This window comes from Momordica charantia (genome assembly GCF_013281855.1).
Source record: "Momordica charantia cultivar OHB3-1 chromosome 1 unlocalized genomic scaffold, Mcharantia_2.0 BLBB01000001.1, whole genome shotgun sequence".
Lineage (NCBI taxonomy): Eukaryota > Viridiplantae > Streptophyta > Magnoliopsida > Cucurbitales > Cucurbitaceae > Momordica > Momordica charantia.
In genome coordinates this window covers 22,323,426-22,342,636 of record NW_028275157.1, presented here as the reverse complement: position 1 = coordinate 22,342,636, position 19,211 = coordinate 22,323,426, and the positions used below count along the sequence as shown (strand labels likewise).

Sequence of the window (19,211 nt, the reverse complement as noted above, 5' to 3'; positions counted from 1 at the left end):
GTAAATAAATGCATATGGGAAAGTTGGGGAATAGTACAACTTACCCCTTTTTTTTTTCTTATTTCCCTCTCCCCTTCCTCTTTTTATTTGAAGATCCCATACGTGCATTTATTGTATTGAGGGAAAAAAATAGGTTTGAAAATAAATATTACAAAGAAAATTAATTGTTTAGACGTGTGGATAATTATTTCGTTTTTAATTTTATATTTTTAATAAGTATGATCGTTTCTTAAAATTTATTTAGTATTTTTATCACATTTCTTAAAATCTCATTGGACTTTTAACCTAATTTTAAAAACAAGAAAAATAACATTTTTTAGTTTTTAAAAATTATTTTGAAAATATTTTAAAAGATAAATAACAAACTAAACAAACACATACTTCATGTTTATAAATTTAATTTTCAAAAACACACCACAAAAATAAAACAGTTATGAAAAGACACTTAGTAAATGATATTTAATTAATTAATTAATTTTTTAATGCCAAAAGTATGTTTCAAAAACTAACATACATGTATATTTTATTTTTTGTGTTCAACAATTTGTGGAATTCGATCCTCAGATTATTCGATACATATTTTGAAGGTTGGATTTTCCACTTATAAAGAAAAAGGCAAATAAAAGAAAAAGTGTTAATGGATTAATTTGACATAATCACTCAATTTGGAAGAATCAGAATTAATTAAGAAACTTGTGAGAGACGATCCTACTTTATTCCAGAAATCCTTTTGGCATATTCTGTTGGGTATCTCTCTTCAAGGCTCTCAAATTCTCAATATGAATTATGAACTACTTGGAAGTGGATCCTCCACGCGCCGCCTGCTAACTCTGCAATGGCTTAGAGTTTCGGAAATGGTGCGAACGGCGAGATTTTGAATTATGTTCTGGATTGAGTTGCTTCGGTTCGCCGGAGTCCTCCTCGTGCCGTATTCTGGGACTTCGTTTGGTTTGGCCATACATGAAAATTTCAGAGGTGAAAAATTGTATACGCATCTCGCCTTGCTTATGGTTTCAGTTCTTCTCTGTTTTTGCATGCTATCTATCTGTCTTTTGGAGTCGAAGGATTTAGTTTCGTCGTTTTTGAACTTGTTCATCTGCGGATTTTTTGGCTTTTCGTTTGGAATTTTGTTCATAGACTGTGCAGTCACAAGGTTAAGCCCTTCTCTCGACGTGGCTGTTTCCTCTTTCGAATGGTATTCAAGATTCGTTTGTTTCCAGAAGTGTCTCCGTAGCGAAAGATCAAACTGTCTTGGAAGCGCATTGAAATCATTAGTATGATGATAGTTTTATTCAGCCAATCTTTTGAACTTTTCGCCTTTCACAAGTGAACGATGAATTCTGCTGTTCTTCTATAGAAAGTATTACTTCCAATCCTTGCGCTTGGTCTATGTCAAGTGGCATTGAAGGTAGTAGTGGTTAATAAATGCTAAAAGTGAATACATGCACTTATTTCGGTGTATATAGCTATATATATATATTCTTTTCAATGTCTGTTTGAGGAATAATTTTAAGTGCTGCTGCTTGAACGACCAATAACTGCGGCTTCTAATCAATATTCTATTTTCTATTCATCATTTTTTCAAGGTTTTAATAATAATCATTGTTGCAGGTGAAAAGGGAATGTAACGGATTTTCCGGGCTGTTGATTCCATGAATAATAATTGCTGACATAGCTCTCTTGATGTAATCAAGGAACATGCGGCTTCTCCATTCTAGATCAAGCGGCTGGATATATGTAGTGGATTGGTTATTTCTTTTGGTGCCATTGACTAACATTAATTAACGTCCTTATGTGGAAAATTTCTGTTTGAGAGCTGATAAACTTGGCTATAAAAGCTTCATGTTTGGGCAAATTTCCTTTGGCATTAGAAATTGGGCTTCGCAAGTAGTTGAATATTTATGTTAATATTTCTGCATTTATAATTATTCTGAAGATTTTTCCTGCTTGGGCAAATCTCCTTTGGCAAATAGATTCTTATGGTTGATGCAGTCGACCTGAAAATTGAGACAAATCTGCTTTGTCATCATCTGTCTTTGTTCCAGAACGATACAAAGAAGTCTTTATTTGGCAGTTTCACTGCTTCTTGATTCTTCAACAGTCCTGGAAAATATTTCTCAGAAGTTTCCTTTGGCTGAAACTTCAGTCCATTATTGGGCAAATCTCCTTTGGCATTTGGGTCCTCGTCGACTCCTATTATCCCTTTGCAAATATTATTTGCAATTTGAATCTCTAGTTCTGTCAGTCAAGGTATGCTACAGTGGATTTTGATTCAGTTACGTATAACATTTATATATTAACTTGAAATTTCTTATTTGGCAGATAGTATAGACAATTGTCACAATCATCTATCTTTTTTGCTTCGACTTCAAACTTCGGTTAGTTGTGCAACACAAATCAGTTTACTTTTATATCGTGCCCAGGAGTTGGAAGAACTACTAAAAGAAATGCAAAGTGAATGGTACCCTCCATATCCTACTTGCTATTGTTCCTTCGACACATTTTTGTTGATGTTCTTTAAGAATAATTCAAAATTTCTGTTTAAAAAATTATGATTCAAAGCTGTCAAAATTACTGTAATGAAGCAATACATGGAAGATGATTTTCTTCTTGTGTGATATTTCTCAATCCAATAACATACTCTGGGTGATATATCATCTTTATTTTATTTTATTTTCAGGAATGGGTGCTCTCCTTGAAGTTATGAATTACTCAAAGAAGTACTGTTGCTAACAAGCTTAAGCAAAAATACAAGAAAAAATTCAAATTCTGTTTTTAGCAACTGAGGTTTGAATTTTTACTTGGAGGATACTTTGAGGTCTTTTTCTTATAAATTATTTTCATCTTTATTTTGGTTTGTAGTTATGTTAATAACGTAGCATTATATGATTTTGTCTTGTATAGAAATCCTATTGATGGACCTGTTCCTTAGTGACTCGGATTGGGAGAATTCCAGTGAGTGTGATAGCAGTGATGACCCAGAGGAAGCTGAATATTTTTATCACGGCCAGACTAGTTGCATTTTATCAAGCTTAGAGGAGACAATTGGGAAAATTGATGAGTTCCTTTCCTTTGAGAGGGAATTCATGCTTGGAGATGTAGTCTGTTCTGTGAATGACCCATTTGGACAGATGGGAAAGGTGGTTGGAATTGACATGCTTGTTGATTTGGAGAAAAATCATGGACCCTTCATCAAAGATGTAAATTCTAAAGATCTTTTAAAAATTCGTTCCATTTCTGTTGGAGATGTTGTTGTTCACGGGTCATGGATTGGAAGAGTTGATAAGGTTATTGATTCTGTCAGTGTTCTTTTTGATGATGGGACAAAGTGTGAAATCATTGCTGTGGACCAAGAGAAGCTCTTGTCCATATCTGTTGATGCACTTGATGATCCACAGTACCCTTATTACCCTGGACAAAGGGTAAGGCTCTCGAATGTTTCCAAATCACCAAGATGGTTATCTGGTTGGAAGGATGACCGATGTGAAGGAACAGTCTGTTCTGTGGAAGCAGGACTAGTGTATGTTGATTGGCTTGCCTCGGTTCTGATGGGTTGTAGTTCAAGTTTACCTGCTCCGCAACGGATGCAGCATGCAAAAAAATTGACCTTGTTGTCATGCTTTCCACATGCAAATTGGCATCTTGGTGACTGGTGTATTTTTCCAGTGGATGAAAAAGGCGATTATCTTGGAGAAAAGTTCACTACCACACATGACCTCATGAATGGTGGATATTGTGGTACAGGCTTTCAGGAAATATCTATTATCGTGAAGAAGAAAACTAAAGTTGATGTGCTATGGCAGGATGGTAGCCGCTCCTCAGAATTAGATTCCCATTGTTTAGCTCCAGCAAATGCTATGAATGCTCACGAATTTTGGCCTCAACAGTTAGTTATGGAGAAGGGCACTTGTAATGATCCAAGCATATCTATAGCTGAGAGATGGGGTGTCGTGCGGGCGGTTGATGCAAAGGAACGAACTGTGAAGGTTCAATGGAGAACCAGTGATTTGACTGAAGGTAATGATCTGGATATACTGTTGGTGGAGGAAACAATGAGTGCTTATGAATTGGTTGAGCACCCAGATTATTCCTTCTCTCTTGGAGATATTGTGTTTAGGTTGGCATTGGATAAGTTTGGTGGTCAATCTGATGAACATAATACAAATTATGAAATTTCCATGAGTGAGGAGTCCGCTCAGAATGGGGAGAATCGCGTCATCGATAATACCATGAATATGGACAATTTCCTATCTTTTATTGGTAATGTTATAGGCTTTAAAGATGGCGTCATGGAGGTCAGATGGGCTAATTGTTCTACAAGCAAGGTATTCATTTTAGTTAATGTATCTGCATGTGCGTTTACTTTTTATTTGTAACCTCATTTTGTTTCTCTGCTACAAGCACTATTACATACATCATGCATGTAACAGAGACCCCACAGAAATTCATTTGTAGCGTTAATATATCTAGCTGTAATACTCTATCTTTATTGCTTCGTGAATGCTCAGTTCCGATCCCTTCTCCAGTTGATAGCCTTATCTAGATAAATTATTTTCTAGGTTCAAGAGCTCCTGGTTTAAGGCAATTGCACCATCATTTAGCACTTTTAATTATCCATGAAAACTAACTAATAGGATTTGAAGTTAGCCCCTTACAATTTACATTAGTTTTTGGTTTGCATCTATAAAGACTCCTTCTATGGTCATATTATTTCCTTTCCACTTCATTGTAGGTTTTGCCTCAAGAGATTTTCCCCATTGATAAGTATGAAGTTTCTACACTTGCTGTACCTAATGGTGAAAATGTTGAGGAGTTGAGACAAGACCAGATTGAGCATTTGAAACCATATAATATTCAAAAAGGAAAGGTAATGGCAATGCCAATTCCAACACTTCCGAAATCTGGTGAACCGTGAACAGCATATTTGTACCATTCATTTTAGAACTCCGGAACTAATTTAGTTAACTTCTGATTTAAAAAAAAATCTCTCTTTTAAATTTAAGTGTTCTAAAGTTGAATCTATTTTTAGTTCATTTAAAACTAAATGGTCGTACCAACTTTGTGCTTAGGATATGCCAAATTGTGATGGTGCTGGTAAAAACTTCAAAAGGGATACTACTTGCTTCTTTTCTCGAGCTGCCATTGAATTTTTCTCAAGCATTTTTACAACCTTGTTTGGATCAGTTCGATCAACAATCCTGTCAGGCACTTTTACAGCCCTACAATCGTTTGAAGGTGGAGATGAGATTGGTTTACTCAATGAGAAAGAAGAGCTGCAAACTTGCTGCCAGTCCACTGAGCTGTCGCAAATAGCTAAATTACAAGATTTTGGTGAGACAAGTTTCAAAATAGAAGAAAATCATAAGAATGAAGATTTTACGCTTTCAACCTCAAGTGAGAACTACGATCTATTTACACAATTTGATATGGCCAGTGACTGCCCAGATCATCATTTTCTTTCATCAGGAAACGGATCCCTGCTCTCTCAGGTCAGAAACATACCTTAGAAGTTAGTTCCTTAGGTGTGTCATTTGATTTCAACAATCAAGATAATCTTTCATAGTGCTTTTGGTTTCTCATAGGCAAGAAGAGGTTGGCTAAAGAAGGTGCAACAAGAATGGAGCATTCTTAAAAATAATCTCCCTGGTTAGCATTTTATTGTCGAAGTCTTTAGTTTACTCTCTATCGTTGATTCTTATGAAGATGGTATATGCCTGTCCAACTGAATGAGAGAAATCTTTGTAGAAACTATCTATGTTCGTGTCTTTGAGGAGAGGATGGATCTTATTCGAGCCGTCATTATTGGTGCACCTGGAACACCATATCACGATGGACTTTTCTTTTTTGACATTTATCTTCCTCCAGAGTACCCTCAAATACCACCTGTAAGTTTTATCATAAAGTTCTGCATTTTGTACGTCTTCATGTTTCAAATGGTGACTGTGAGAAACCGACTTTCTACTGCCAATATAATATTTCTTTGAAATGTTAGGTGCCCTCCACACCACGTTTCTGTTGTCCTTTTGTTGGACATTCTCTCTCTTTATCATACAAATAGGGAAAGATTGTTCCAAGCTTTCAGTCTGCTTATGAATTTTTTAGCTAGAAAATTCATCTCTCTTGAAGATCTTAGGCTCTTACTAAGTTCCTTCATATCTTTTGCAGCTAGTGCACTACATTTCTGGTGGGCTCCGTGTCAACCCTAACTTGTACGAATCTGGCAAGGTATGTTTGAGTCTGCTAAACACTTGGACTGGCAGCGGTTCTGAAGTGTGGAATCCCGTGAGCTCTACTATACTTCAAGTTCTTCTTTCCCTTCAGGCTCTCGTGCTTAACGAGAAGCCGTATTATAACGAGGCAGGATATGATGCACAATTAGGAAGAGCTGAGGGAGAAAAAAACTCCGACAGCTACAATGAAAATGCATTTCTTGTCACCTGCAAATCTATGATGTACTTGCTAAGCAAGCCGCCTAAGGTATAATTACTGACTCTGCTTTCTATTGTTCTGGCAATTGAATCAGTCAATAAAATTTGGCCTCCATTTATGAAACAAATCAGAAGGAATTTGACTATGTTTGGTAATGAAATTGGGTCAAATAATCATACTTGTATATAAACAACTTATGCCATATGGTAGCAGATGAATGAGTCAGAATTATGAAATATCTTGGTTGAAAGTTCACCGATATTACATTGTCTGCATTGCATAAGCGTATTCCATATGCTGAATTCTAATTCTTTTTCTAAATAATATATACCATCATTTGAACAAAGCATAAGTAATATTGCTAAAACTCTTGTAATTGTGACTTCATTAAAAAAATACCATTTCCTCTGGTGCAGCATTTTGAAGCACTTGTGGAGGAACACTTCAGGAGACGTTATCAACACATTCTAGCAGCTTGTATAGCATACATGGAAGGAACTCCGGTAGGTAGTGATTATCACTGTGGAGCAACAAAGCTCGAATATCCAAACCAAAGTTCTACTGGGTTCAAAATCATGCTTGCTAAGATCTTCCCGAAGCTTGTCGAGACATTTTCGAGTAAGGGAATCGACTGCAGCCAATTTATCAGGGCTGAAAATGTTCTGATTGTGTAGTTTTCACGCATATAAGTATCTAAAACCATCCTACCCAGTGAATGAATCTAAATAAAACCACTGTGTGCCATGTGAAATATTGGTCTGTCTTCTATTTGTTGCAAACTTGCACCATTGGTGAAGCTTGTGGTGCTCTATGTAGATAATTTATAGCTTGCAGACAGTCTATGAAATAAGAAATAGTACTTTGATTGGTGTGATAATTCAACTGATTATTTTACAGGCACTATTAGTTTTTGTGCCCGATAAAATCGCCTTGTTATGGATACTAAAAAAAGATTTGTAGCTCTTTCAATACATGAAAATTCCGATCAACTACTGTTTTAGTTTTAAAATTTTTTAATATTGCGGGATCAAATGTGGTATACAAATCTTTGAGGATGTTGAAACTTGAGAGGATGTATAAAAAGGACAAAAATTTCAAAATTTATAACTTTTTAGAGAGATTTTTGGTAAACTCACGTGGCTACTGTTTGGGCTTAGAGAAATTTAATTTAATTTGGGTAGAAATATCAATTTAATCTAACTACTTAGTAAATTAAAAACACTTTTTCTTTTACAACAACTAGATGATGGGTCAATTATTTAATATGCTCCCATTGACAATAAATTAAAAATTCTTAATAATTCAACATAATCTAAGCTGATTATGATATTATGATTTGGACCAAAATTTCACAGAATTGAGTTATCGCCTACTTAATTACCATTTATGAAAATTATTTGTTTCACTTTTTACTTTTAGAAGTATCTAGTTTTCTTTTTTGTTACTTTCAAAATCTCAAATAAAAAAAAAGCAGGTTTTAAAAAACTATTTTGGTTATAATATAGAAGTAGATTAGAAAAAAAAATGGTTAATTAATAAGGATATATATATATTATCTATTTATCTCCAGAAATAGTTGTGAGTTTCGAATCTCCCCTGTATGTTGTGTTAAAAAAACACGTTTTTTGTTATTTATTTTATTAATTAATAATAATTTATCTTTTTTAAAAAACGTTTTAATCAATTTAGTTGAAGGAAGACATGGGCCGTAAAAGACATGGGCTTAACAAACTGGCCATTTAGTTCAGCAGTCGGTTTAGGTATAAATAGCAGAGTCGGTCGTTTCGGAACGGGAAGGTCATTCGAGCTCGCGCAAGGCTCTCTCCCGAAAAACAGCACTCCCTTGGGTACCTTAAAGAAATGGACGAATACGAGGAGTATGATCGGAATATGAACGAGGACGACGATATTGATCAGTCTATGCAAGATGACGAAGAAGAGATCACTCAGGAAGACGCTTGGGCAGTGATTTCAGCCTATTTTGAAGAGAAGGGGTTAGTCCGGCAGCAGCTCGATTCCTTCGATGAGTTTATTCAGAATACTATGCAGGAAATTGTGGACGAATCTGCCGATATTGAGATTCGTCCCGAGTCGCAGCACAATCCCGGGCACCAGTCGGATGTTGCTGAGGTACGACTTCTTGGGAATCTTTAGAGTTTTTCATCAGGATAAGGGGTTACTTGGCACTCTATCCTTTTATGAGTTATGATGTTTTGTCTACTCCCTGGATGAACTTCACTTGGAAATGGCGACGAATGGCTTGTCATACTCTCGGAATTTGTTAGTGATGGGAAAGGAAATATTGCTCTATGTTTCTTCTACTGCTATCGTATTTCTTTGTGTTCGGGGGGTTGGGTGGTGGGTCAAATTACATTTTCAGTCCATGCAATTTAGTCCGCTTTTGGGTTTAATCATCACTTTTGTTCTTTGATTGAAATTTAATGGACGCTTTCTAGCATTTCAAATTAACAAAAAATATCATTCTCGGTGACACTTCTCAATTGAATTAGCCCTAACATTCATTCTATTTTTGTTGAAATAATGCTTTAAAGCTTTTCTGAATAATGATTTCCACCCAATATTATTTTTTAAACCCCACGTCATTATTAAAACATAATATCAACAAAAACATCACTTCATGGAGTTCATTTGCCACACTTACAAATAGATTTTCATGTTGGGTTTTTGTTATTCATATTGAAATCAAAGATAAAATAGAGGGACTAAAAACCTTTTTATGTCGTTTCTAATTTTTTTTAAAAGGTTTGGAAAAAAAATGGAATTTATTTATCATTGTATTTTCGTTTATTTCTTCTAAGTACTAATCTAAACATACAAAACATTGAAATCAAGCTATACATAAAAAAAATTATAATTATAAACGAACAATTAATTGAGAAAGCATAAATAGAATTTATATGAAAGCAAAATATATATTGTTTCTGTTTTCTGCTATTTTTTGTTATGTAAACTGATTTAAAAAAATTATTCTGCCAAATAAGTTTTTACATAAAGAAAAACTTTTTAATTTTTTTTATAAACATAAAATGTTTTTGAACCTGGTATTTGAGCTGCCCCCAAGTCACTTAAATTTTCTTTGCTGTGTGATTTATGTATGATAAGGTTTTAATTGATAGAAAAGACCCAAATTGAAGAATGATTTTCTCACCGTTTTACCACAATTCAAGAACGTAATCAAGTTCACTTTTGTTGGCTGATGCACTTTTGTTCTATTGCTCTACATCCAATAATGGAGTCATAAGATCCATGTCTTTCCCCCTCAATCATTTCGATACTGATTGAATGCACCATATCCATTATTATTCTCCCTGTATTTAGAAAACATACACTTCTAGGCACCATATTCAGTGGCTCTAATATGGTCGTGTTATGTACAGACAATATACAAGATCAGCTTTGGCCAGATATACTTGAGTAAGCCAATGATGACTGAATCTGATGGAGAGACTGCAACATTATTTCCCAAGGCTGCACGACTGAGGAATCTAACATACTCAGCGCCTTTGTATGTGGATGTTTCAAAAAGAGTTATAAAGAAAGGCCATGATGGTGAAGAAGTTACTGAAACACAAGATTTTACAAAAGTTTTTATTGGGAAGGTTTGCTTCTAACACTTTATAGAAAACAGATGTAGCAACATTAATTTTTATGCAAGTAATGACTTGTATTGTCTTTAGGTACCCATCATGCTCCGATCGAGTTATTGCACGCTGTATCAGAATTCTGAGAAGGATCTGACTGAGCTTGGGGAATGTCCATATGACCAAGGAGGATATTTTATCATCAATGGGAGTGAAAAGGTTCTTATTGCACAAGAGAAGATGAGCACAAATCACGTATATGTTTTCAAGAAAAGACAGCCAAATAAGTACGCCTTTGTGGCAGAAGTCCGGTCTATGGCTGAGTCGCAAAATAGACCTCCTAGTACCATGTTTGTACGGATGCTTTCTCGAACTAGTGCCAAGGGGGTAATGTACTTCTCTTCATATTTCTGATGATTTAGAACTTCTTCCTCCTTGTTGAAGTCAATATGTTCTAATCTATTCTTTTGCAATTTATCAATGTTATTTCAGGGCTCTTCAGGACAATACATACGTGCCACTCTACCTTATATTCGAACCGAGATTCCAATTATTATTGTGTTTCGTGCTTTAGGATTTGTTGCTGACAAGGATATTCTAGAGCATATATGTTATGACTTCTCTGATACTCAAATGATGGAGTTGCTTAGACCTTCCCTTGAAGAGGCCTTCGTTATCCAAAATCAACAGGTCTCCTGTTTCTCTGTTGCTAATAAGTCTATCATCCCAGCCTCTCGCTTTCTTTCATGAATTATATGTTTTGTGACTTTCATTTGTCCGGTGACCTGTAACTGATATGATTGTTGTGTTATGCTTTTCTTTAACTGTAGGTTGCATTAGACTATATCGGGAAGAGAGGATCAACAGTTGGTGTGACCAAGGAAAAGAGGATTAAGTATGCATTATCTCAATAAATTTAGGCTTGCCCCATTATATTGTACACAACTTTTTTAGCATTTGTCAATATGTTTGTTATGTTGATGTCTCAGGTATGCCAAAGAGATCCTTCAAAAGGAAATGCTTCCCCATGTTGGCGTTGGTGAATTTTGTGAGACTAAGAAGGCATACTATTTTGGGTATGGCATATATCTATTGATTTTGTTCTATATTATTATGATTGTTTATTATTATCATTATACAAGATATAATCATTACTGGCTGGGCTATTTTTGCTGTGACTTCTTAAATTGCGTTACTCAATGACATTACATGTGCCAGTTATATAATTCACCGGCTACTCTTATGTGCCCTTGGCCGGAGAGCTGAAGATGATAGGGACCACTACGGAAACAAAAGGCTGGACCTTGCTGGTCCTTTACTCGGAGGCTTGTTTAGAATGGTCTTTTTTTTATTTGAGAAGTTCTTTTTTTGGTTGCAAATGTTATATATATATATGTTTATCTTTTTAGAGATTTTCTCATATATATATATTTTTTTGGTTTGAATGCAGCTATTTAGAAAGTTAACAAGAGATGTGAGAGGTTATGTACAAAAGGTTGCACTATAGGAATTTTGATTTTGTTCCATGCAACTATTGCTTTCTTTACAAGCTTATGCATTGCTCATGTGTTTTGAACATGGTACAGTGTGTTGATAATGGAAAGGATGTTAATTTGCAATTTGCCATCAAAGCAAAAACTATTACGAGTGGCCTGAAGTATTCACTTGCAACTGGAAACTGGGGGCAGGCAAATGCAGCTGGTACAAGAGCTGGAGTGTCACAGGTGGGGACTAAAATTTCACCACAGAATCCAGTTATTATGCAAATCTGATTATTGAATCTTTCGTCTATGTTAAACCCCTACAAATTGTATTTCATGTTGTCTCAAATGTGAAGTTTTTTTGTTTTCTTCATTTGGAGGTAATTGTTTTGCATATTATTGCAGGTGTTAAATCGTTTGACATATGCTTCTACCTTGTCGCATTTACGAAGACTGAATTCACCAATTGGTCGAGAAGGTGAAAACATTTGTTGTTACTTATAAATATTTTATTGATTATGGTGAATGGAATAATGATGACCGGGTGTCCTTTTCTCCTATGTACTTTTTTCTTCTAGTAGTTTGCAAATTGTTGTTGTTTTTTCGTCATTTAATTTAATTCATAAACCAGGTAAATTGGCCAAGCCTCGGCAGTTGCATAATTCACAATGGGGAATGATGTGTCCTGCTGAAACACCCGAAGGACAAGTGAGTATAAATGCTAACAAATTTCTCTGTGTGTGCTATTTTGTGAATCACTTGGTTACTTAGGGGTGCAATCTGAAATTTTCATCAGGCATGTGGACTGGTAAAAAATCTGGCATTGATGGTCTATATAACAGTCGGATCTGCGGCATATCCTATTTTGGAATTTTTGGAAGAATGGGGCACAGAAAATTTTGAGGTGCACAATTTCAAGTTCTCTACCAATTTGTGATGCTCTTGCTCATGTCCTTTTTCTCTCTCCTTTATTAGCATCATTTAACAAATTCTATTGGTTGCAGGAAATTTCTCCTGCTGTCATTCCTCAAGCAACAAAAATTTTTGTCAATGGTTGTTGGGTTGGTATCCACCGGGATCCTGAAATGTTGGTGAAGACTTTGAGACGGCTGAGGCGACGGGTAAGTAGTTATAGTTTTTTTTGCTTGTGCAGATATTGTATCATAAAACGTTTCTTTGAAATTAAAGATGTTTTAACATTTTAGTTTGTATGGATTGTTGACAAACACACGGGGTGTTCTATTTCATATCTTATGCTGGATTTTAATTATAATTATTGTGTTCTGTTTTATACCATATACTGGATTTTAATTACAGTTAATTTTTGTGCCTAGGTTGATGTAAATACTGAAGTAGGAGTGGTTAGAGATATCCGTCTGAAAGAATTACGGATATATACTGATTATGGTCGATGCAGTCGTCCATTATTCATTGTTGAGAAACAAAGACTCCTCATAAAGAAGAAGGATATCCATGCTCTTCAGCAGAGGGTGAGCAATAAAATCTTGTTGTCTTTCTTTATCCTCATTATGCTGATATCTGTATGATTTCTTGTAACAGGAATCCCCGGAAGATGGTGGCTGGCATGATCTTGTGGCAAAGGGATTCATAGAATACATAGATACTGAAGAAGAGGAAACTACTATGATTTCCATGACAATTAGTGTGAGTGAACAGTAAATCTACTTGATAGGCTGATGGAAATATACAAAAACTTAAGACCTTTTAAAAATGAACCAGGATCTTATACAAGCAAGGATAAACCCAGTTGAGGCTTATTCTGACACCTACACTCATTGTGAAATTCATCCATCATTGATTTTGGGCGTTTGTGCTTCAATTATTCCATTTCCTGACCATAACCAGGTTTGTCAGTTTTGCCACTGAAGAATAGTTTTTATATTGATCTTTCTCTCTCACTTATCCATTTGTTGCTCATATAGTCCCCACGTAACACTTACCAATCTGCTATGGGTAAACAAGCTATGGGAATCTATGTCACCAACTACCAATTTCGAATGGTATGCTCTATTTCCTATTAATGTAGATTCATCATTGAAGATGTTTTCCCATTGTCAATTTACCTAAATAATATACTGGATTATTTCCCTTGGATTTAGGATACTTTGGCCTATGTTCTGTATTATCCACAAAAGCCTCTTGTGACTACACGAGCTATGGAACACCTCCATTTCAGGCAGCTTCCAGCTGGCATTGTATGTTTGCAATATAATTTATTTATTTTCCGGAGGTACTCTTGGTTTTGATAGTACTTTTCACATTCTGTTTTGTTTCTTTTGTCTTAGAACGCCATTGTTGCCATTGCTTGCTACTCCGGTTATAACCAGGAAGACTCGGTTATCATGAATCAATCCTCTATTGACCGTGGATTTTTTAGGTCACTTTTCTTCCGGTCATACAGGTACGATTATCCCTCCCAGTTTCCTAACTTCTTATGCATGCATGTTCTCCGGGATTTTCATCCATTATGACTATTATGCTCTTACACTGTCCATTTTCAGGGATGAGGAAAAAAAAATGGGAACTCTAGTAAAAGAAGATTTTGGACGGCCAGACAGAAGTAATACTATGGTGAGAACTTATTTTGACTAATTTTCTTGCTCTCTTTTTTTTATTAAACATTTGATCTGCAACACGAGTATTTTCTTTTTGCAGGGTATGAGGCATGGCTCTTATGATAAATTGGACGATGATGGTCTTGCACCCCCTGTATGCTTATAAAACTCTCTTGCATTTTCTTTGGTCTTAGTGCTCAAAACAGAGCTTTCACTTTATTGAATTTGGTTGTACTGCATTTGTGCTCTTACTCAATTGAATTTGATTGTAGGACATTTTGTTGTGATTCAGGGTACTAGAGTATCAGGTGAGGATGTTATTATTGGAAAGACGACTCCTCTTTCTCAGGAAGAAGCTCAGGGACAAGCTGCACGTTACTCAAGACGTGACCATAGCATTAGTTTACGTCACAGTGAAAATGGGATTGTGGATCAAGTAAGTTCTGTTTAAAAGGAATACATTGTTCATTTTTAAAATGTTTTCGCAATGCTTTTCCGTAACAAATTGTGCAACTTATAATTTACCATGTATAATTATTTACCTGTCTTGTATAATCATTTACCTGTCTTTTTTGCAGGTTCTACTGACTACAAATGCTGATGGGTTGAGATTTGTTAAAGTGAGGGTGAGATCTGTCCGAATACCTCAGATTGGGGATAAGTTCAGTAGTCGGCATGGTCAAAAAGGAACAGTGGGGATGACTTATACACAAGAAGACATGCCTTGGACTGTGGAAGGAATCACCCCTGATATTATTGTGAATCCACATGCTATTCCCTCTCGAATGACTATTGGTCAGCTTATTGAGTGTATCATGGGAAAGGTGGCAGCCCACATGGGAAAAGAAGGAGATGCTACCCCATTCACTGATGTCACTGTAAGTTGTGTTTCAGTCTTGAAGAGTTGCAATATTTATGACGATTTTGGTTCGTAAACTGACTGATTTGTTCCCTCTTCTTTTTTGTTCGCACTTTGGGAGTTGGAGATTGTTATATGTCTATTTTGTTTATCTATATCTCTTTCTAAATTATTCCAGAAAGCTATTACCACCACATCTTCTCCAAGCGGGTTTTAGGAAATACAATTTTGACACTTTCAGTAATTTTTAATTATTTTTTTCTAGATAAGAGCAATGTTGACCATACGAGTTTTGCTTTGGAAGAGCAATTTTGTCAATGTCGTTTGTTTGATGTGTCAGGTGGACAATATCAGTAAGGCTCTGCATAAGTGTGGTTATCAGATGCGTGGATTCGAGACCATGTATAATGGCCATACAGGCCGGCGGCTCTCAGCCATGATATTCCTCGGCCCAACCTATTACCAAAGGCTGAAGCATATGGTTGATGACAAAATCCATTCACGTGGAAGAGGTCCTGTGCAGATCCTTACAAGGCAGCCTGCTGAAGGTCGGTCTCGAGATGGGGGTCTCCGATTTGGAGAAATGGAGCGCGACTGCATGATTGCCCATGGTGCTGCTCATTTCCTTAAGGAGAGGTTGTTTGATCAAAGTGATGCGTATCGGATCCACGTCTGCGAGTGCTGTGGATTAATAGCCATCGCAAATCTCAAGAAGAGTTCTTTTGAATGTAGGGGTTGCAAAAACAAAACAGACATCGTTCAGGTGAATATCTAATTCTAGACCAGCTTCTTTATATACATACATGTAAATACAACACAACTTCCATACAGTTTTACTTACTTTGTTTTGGTGGGCACAGGTGTACATCCCTTACGCCTGTAAGCTTCTCTTCCAAGAGCTCATGGCTATGGCAATAGCACCAAGGATGTTCACAAAGGAGATTAAACCATTAAAAGACCAAAAGAAGAAAGGATCCTGATTTCCCTTCTACAGTTTACGAGCTTTCACGGATTGGATGATTTTCTGAGCTGCTGCTATCATATATATTAGTATGCTGTGAATACTGGAAAGGTAGCTGCTGTTGGAGCAAGGAGGCAATGAGGGCATGCCCCTGGGAAATTGAACCTTAAGTTTATCAACGAAAGCCACTGCCTCGAGATCTCAGCATTGGAATTGGTTGGTGGAAATGGGAGCAGCCAACCACCCTTGGAGGAGCCTATTGATGGAGCTGTGTTATCATCCAGAAGAACAAAAGGGTTAGTGCGACCAGCTACTTTTCCCTGTGCTTTTGCTTTCACGTCTGGAAAAATTGATTTGTTAGGTCGTGTGTAGGTGTTTTAACCCTTTTGTCCATAGAACACTTTTCTTACAAAAAAAACTTTACTTTTATATTTGTTTCAGTATCTCCAGATTATGGATTACCGATATACGATGATGAGTCTAACGAGTTTTTTTTTTCCCTAATGTAGATGAAATCTATTGTGAATTTGTGCAACAGGCACTGAATATCTTCATGTTATATGTTAGTAGATGGGATTTGGCCCTCATTTTCTATTTTCCTGCAACAAAATTATAGTATATGATATGAAGGCCTTTAATTTTGAGTTGAATTTAATATATACTGAAAAAGGGAACTTGCAACTTCAAGTTTCATCGACTTTTTCCATAAATATTAATCGATTTTTGGTAGAACCGTTAGCAATTTCTTAATTAGTACTGTGAAGTGAATAATATTTCGTACGTACAAACAAGCAAAAAATAATTGTTCAACTATTTTGGCAGTTGTATAGTATTGTAAAAAAAAAATTCAAAAAATTAAAAAATATGAAAACTATCGCTGCAGTTGTAAAAAGAATAAAAAATATGGAAAGTATCAACAAAACATTCTTAATATAGACCTAATATTATAATATTAATTTCTTAATATAGACCTAATATTATAATATTAATTACTTTAGGTTGAAATGCTTATTTATTAGTTTAAAAAATATTTTTGTCAGACATTTAACATAATTGCTATCTAAATAAGTTACCGATTTTTTTATAATATTTAAAAAATTATTCATTGACATTGACATTTTTTTAATATTTTATTTCCATAAAATTGAACATTTAAAGAAATCGCAAACTTGAATCTAGTTCAATAAGTTAAAATATTTATGTTCGAAGGTTGTGAGTTTGAATCTCTATTTAGACTCGACGCAAAGTAAGAATGGGGATAATTTTTCTGCGCCACCTAAATGGGAACGGAGAGGGAATACGTCCCACCCCGCATCATTGGCCAATAATAATACTAAAATCCTGAAAATGGGTTCAAAATCATAATAGTCACCAATTTTGAATTTGATACCTTAATAAAGTCAAATAGCCATTGGAAAATATTTGTACTTGTACAATCATGGTCATGTGAATTATATTCATATTTCTTAACAGTAAAAAATAAAACACTAGTAAAAAAAAATTAATAACAAAACAAAACACAATCTTTTTTTCACAATATTCATATTTCTTAACCATTTAAGTTCTCATAATATTGAAATTTTACTTTAATTCTATCTCAAATTTTCCAATTGCATGCAACTTATATGAATTTGCATCACAAAGGAAAAAAAATACATAAATACGTAGAAATTGTATTATTTTTTTAGTCAACATGTGAAGGTAGAATATTCGAACTCACGACTTAATCGGATATAAATATCTTAATCAAATGAGCTATATTCAAGTTTAATATGTCTAAATGATACGGTAGAATCAACCATTTCAAGCCAAATGTATTTTTATTTAATAATTATATTTCCATTCATAATTTCAAATCCAATAATTTGGATCTAGAATCTGGTAAGATTGATTGATTGAATCTTTTATATATCAAAGTTCGTATTGCCCTTTTGACCTAAAGTCAAGTTAGTTTCAAATTTTAAAAGAATTATAACATTTTGGTCCAATAAGGGGGGAGAAAATATTAATTACAATATTAATATTAAAAAGATTGTTAACTTTTTCTTCCTTTCTATTAAAGAATTTATAGAAGTTAGGCCATAGGTGGTGGCCATCTCGATTATTTTCAAAAGATCAATTATTAAATGAGTTTGATCATTTTTCTTTTGACAGAAGCAAATAGTTAATTTACCTTTGAAAGCAGCATTGAAATATTTTTCTTCAATAATTCATGATTAAGATTAAAAATTTAATGTAGACAGTCTATTTATTTTTTATTTTTCTCAAACAAAAAAAATTAATTTGCATTTTTAATTATATTTTGGTTTATTTAAAAATTTAATCCGGATGGTTTCATCATAGTTTTAATTTGGTTTTACTAGTTATAAAAGTTATAATTTGGTCTCTACGATTTGGAAATTTGAACCCTTATGTCCAACGTCACAAATTGTCTTTTTCTTTACCATATTCAATATGCAATGATTTGGTAGGCAACGACCTTTTTTTTTAGTGGGTGAAATAAGGATAAATTATGAGACTTAACTCTTCAATTATTCTTTTAGAGATTTTTTAAATATGAATATTTCACAATATTTTATTAAAAAATAATGTAGAGTCCACTAATAAATAATTATTTATTATAATTAAAAAAATTATTAAAATCAAATCACAATGTAAGTTTAGCTCAAAGATAATTGTCAACTGTCTTTGATCGATACATCACAAGTTTCAATTCTCGATGATCCCCACTTGTACTAAAAAGAACTTCGACGTCTCCACCAATACTCAATTCCCTATCATATCGTGAAATTTTATTTAGGTTATTATTTTTTACTTTGTATTTTGTGCTGTCAATGGGTTGTTGTTTTTTTTATTAAATTTTAAATATATATTTTTCTTTCATTAGTTGATTTGGAGGTAATATAAAATCTTGCTTCTAGAAGAACTGCAACAGATCGGTTCCATTCCACGACGGCACATAAAGTATTACAATTATTTTTTAATCAAACACAAACTTTATTATAAAATTACGTAACTTTTTTAGGGTAGGCAGAATTACGTAATTTTAATAAAATAGATCAACAAATTTTGTCTCGCATGGTATAACACTATATGAACCATCCTCCTTGTTGTTTCCTTCGAAATTATATTTAAATAAGGCTAAATCATAACTTTATAATAATAAATTAATGTAGCTAAATTATTATTTTAATATCTAACATGTGAAAAAAATACAAATTTACTAGATGTTATATACCTCTAGAGAAATTAGACTAAATGACATAAAATAAATATATATTCATAGAAATATAATTACTTTTT

The 19,211-nt window shown here is 34.4% G+C and overlaps 2 protein-coding genes across 4 annotated transcripts; both read left to right on the top strand.

Annotated features, from left to right (window-relative positions):
• The first annotated feature begins 697 nt into the window (after positions 1–697).
• On the top strand, positions 698–7,306 carry PHO2 (phosphate 2). 3 transcript variants are annotated; one of them, XM_022286316.2, is made up of 11 exons: positions 698–975; positions 1,612–2,250; positions 2,323–2,461; positions 2,681–2,787; positions 2,905–4,325; positions 4,733–4,867; positions 5,070–5,489; positions 5,583–5,646; positions 5,746–5,885; positions 6,166–6,477; positions 6,846–7,306. In XM_022286316.2, exons 5-11 carry the CDS (start codon positions 2,916–2,918, stop codon positions 7,101–7,103), a joined length of 2,739 nt encoding a protein of 912 aa, XP_022142008.1. In that variant the 5' UTR covers positions 698–975; positions 1,612–2,250; positions 2,323–2,461; positions 2,681–2,787; positions 2,905–2,915; the 3' UTR covers positions 7,104–7,306. The 3 variants fall into 3 exon arrangements, with proteins under 3 accessions (XP_022142008.1, XP_022142009.1, XP_022142010.1); XM_022286317.2 differs by having other exon boundaries at positions 2,681–2,818; XM_022286318.2 differs by lacking the exon at positions 698–975 and adding an exon at positions 1,138–1,408.
• Positions 7,307–8,219: 913 nt separating this feature from the next.
• NRPB2 (DNA-directed RNA polymerase family protein) lies at positions 8,220–16,502 on the top strand. The gene is made up of 25 exons (XM_022286675.2): positions 8,220–8,559; positions 9,828–10,049; positions 10,128–10,418; positions 10,524–10,721; positions 10,862–10,926; positions 11,021–11,107; positions 11,250–11,370; positions 11,482–11,526; positions 11,618–11,755; positions 11,918–11,990; positions 12,144–12,220; positions 12,309–12,416; positions 12,517–12,633; positions 12,847–13,002; positions 13,073–13,177; positions 13,253–13,378; positions 13,456–13,533; positions 13,633–13,728; positions 13,819–13,934; positions 14,035–14,104; positions 14,189–14,242; positions 14,381–14,524; positions 14,667–14,966; positions 15,288–15,710; positions 15,808–16,502. The coding sequence occupies exons 1-25, from the start codon at positions 8,290–8,292 to the stop codon at positions 15,925–15,927; spliced, it is 3,600 nt and encodes a 1,199-aa protein (XP_022142367.1). The 5' UTR covers positions 8,220–8,289; the 3' UTR covers positions 15,928–16,502.
• Positions 16,503–19,211: the final 2,709 nt, after the last annotated feature.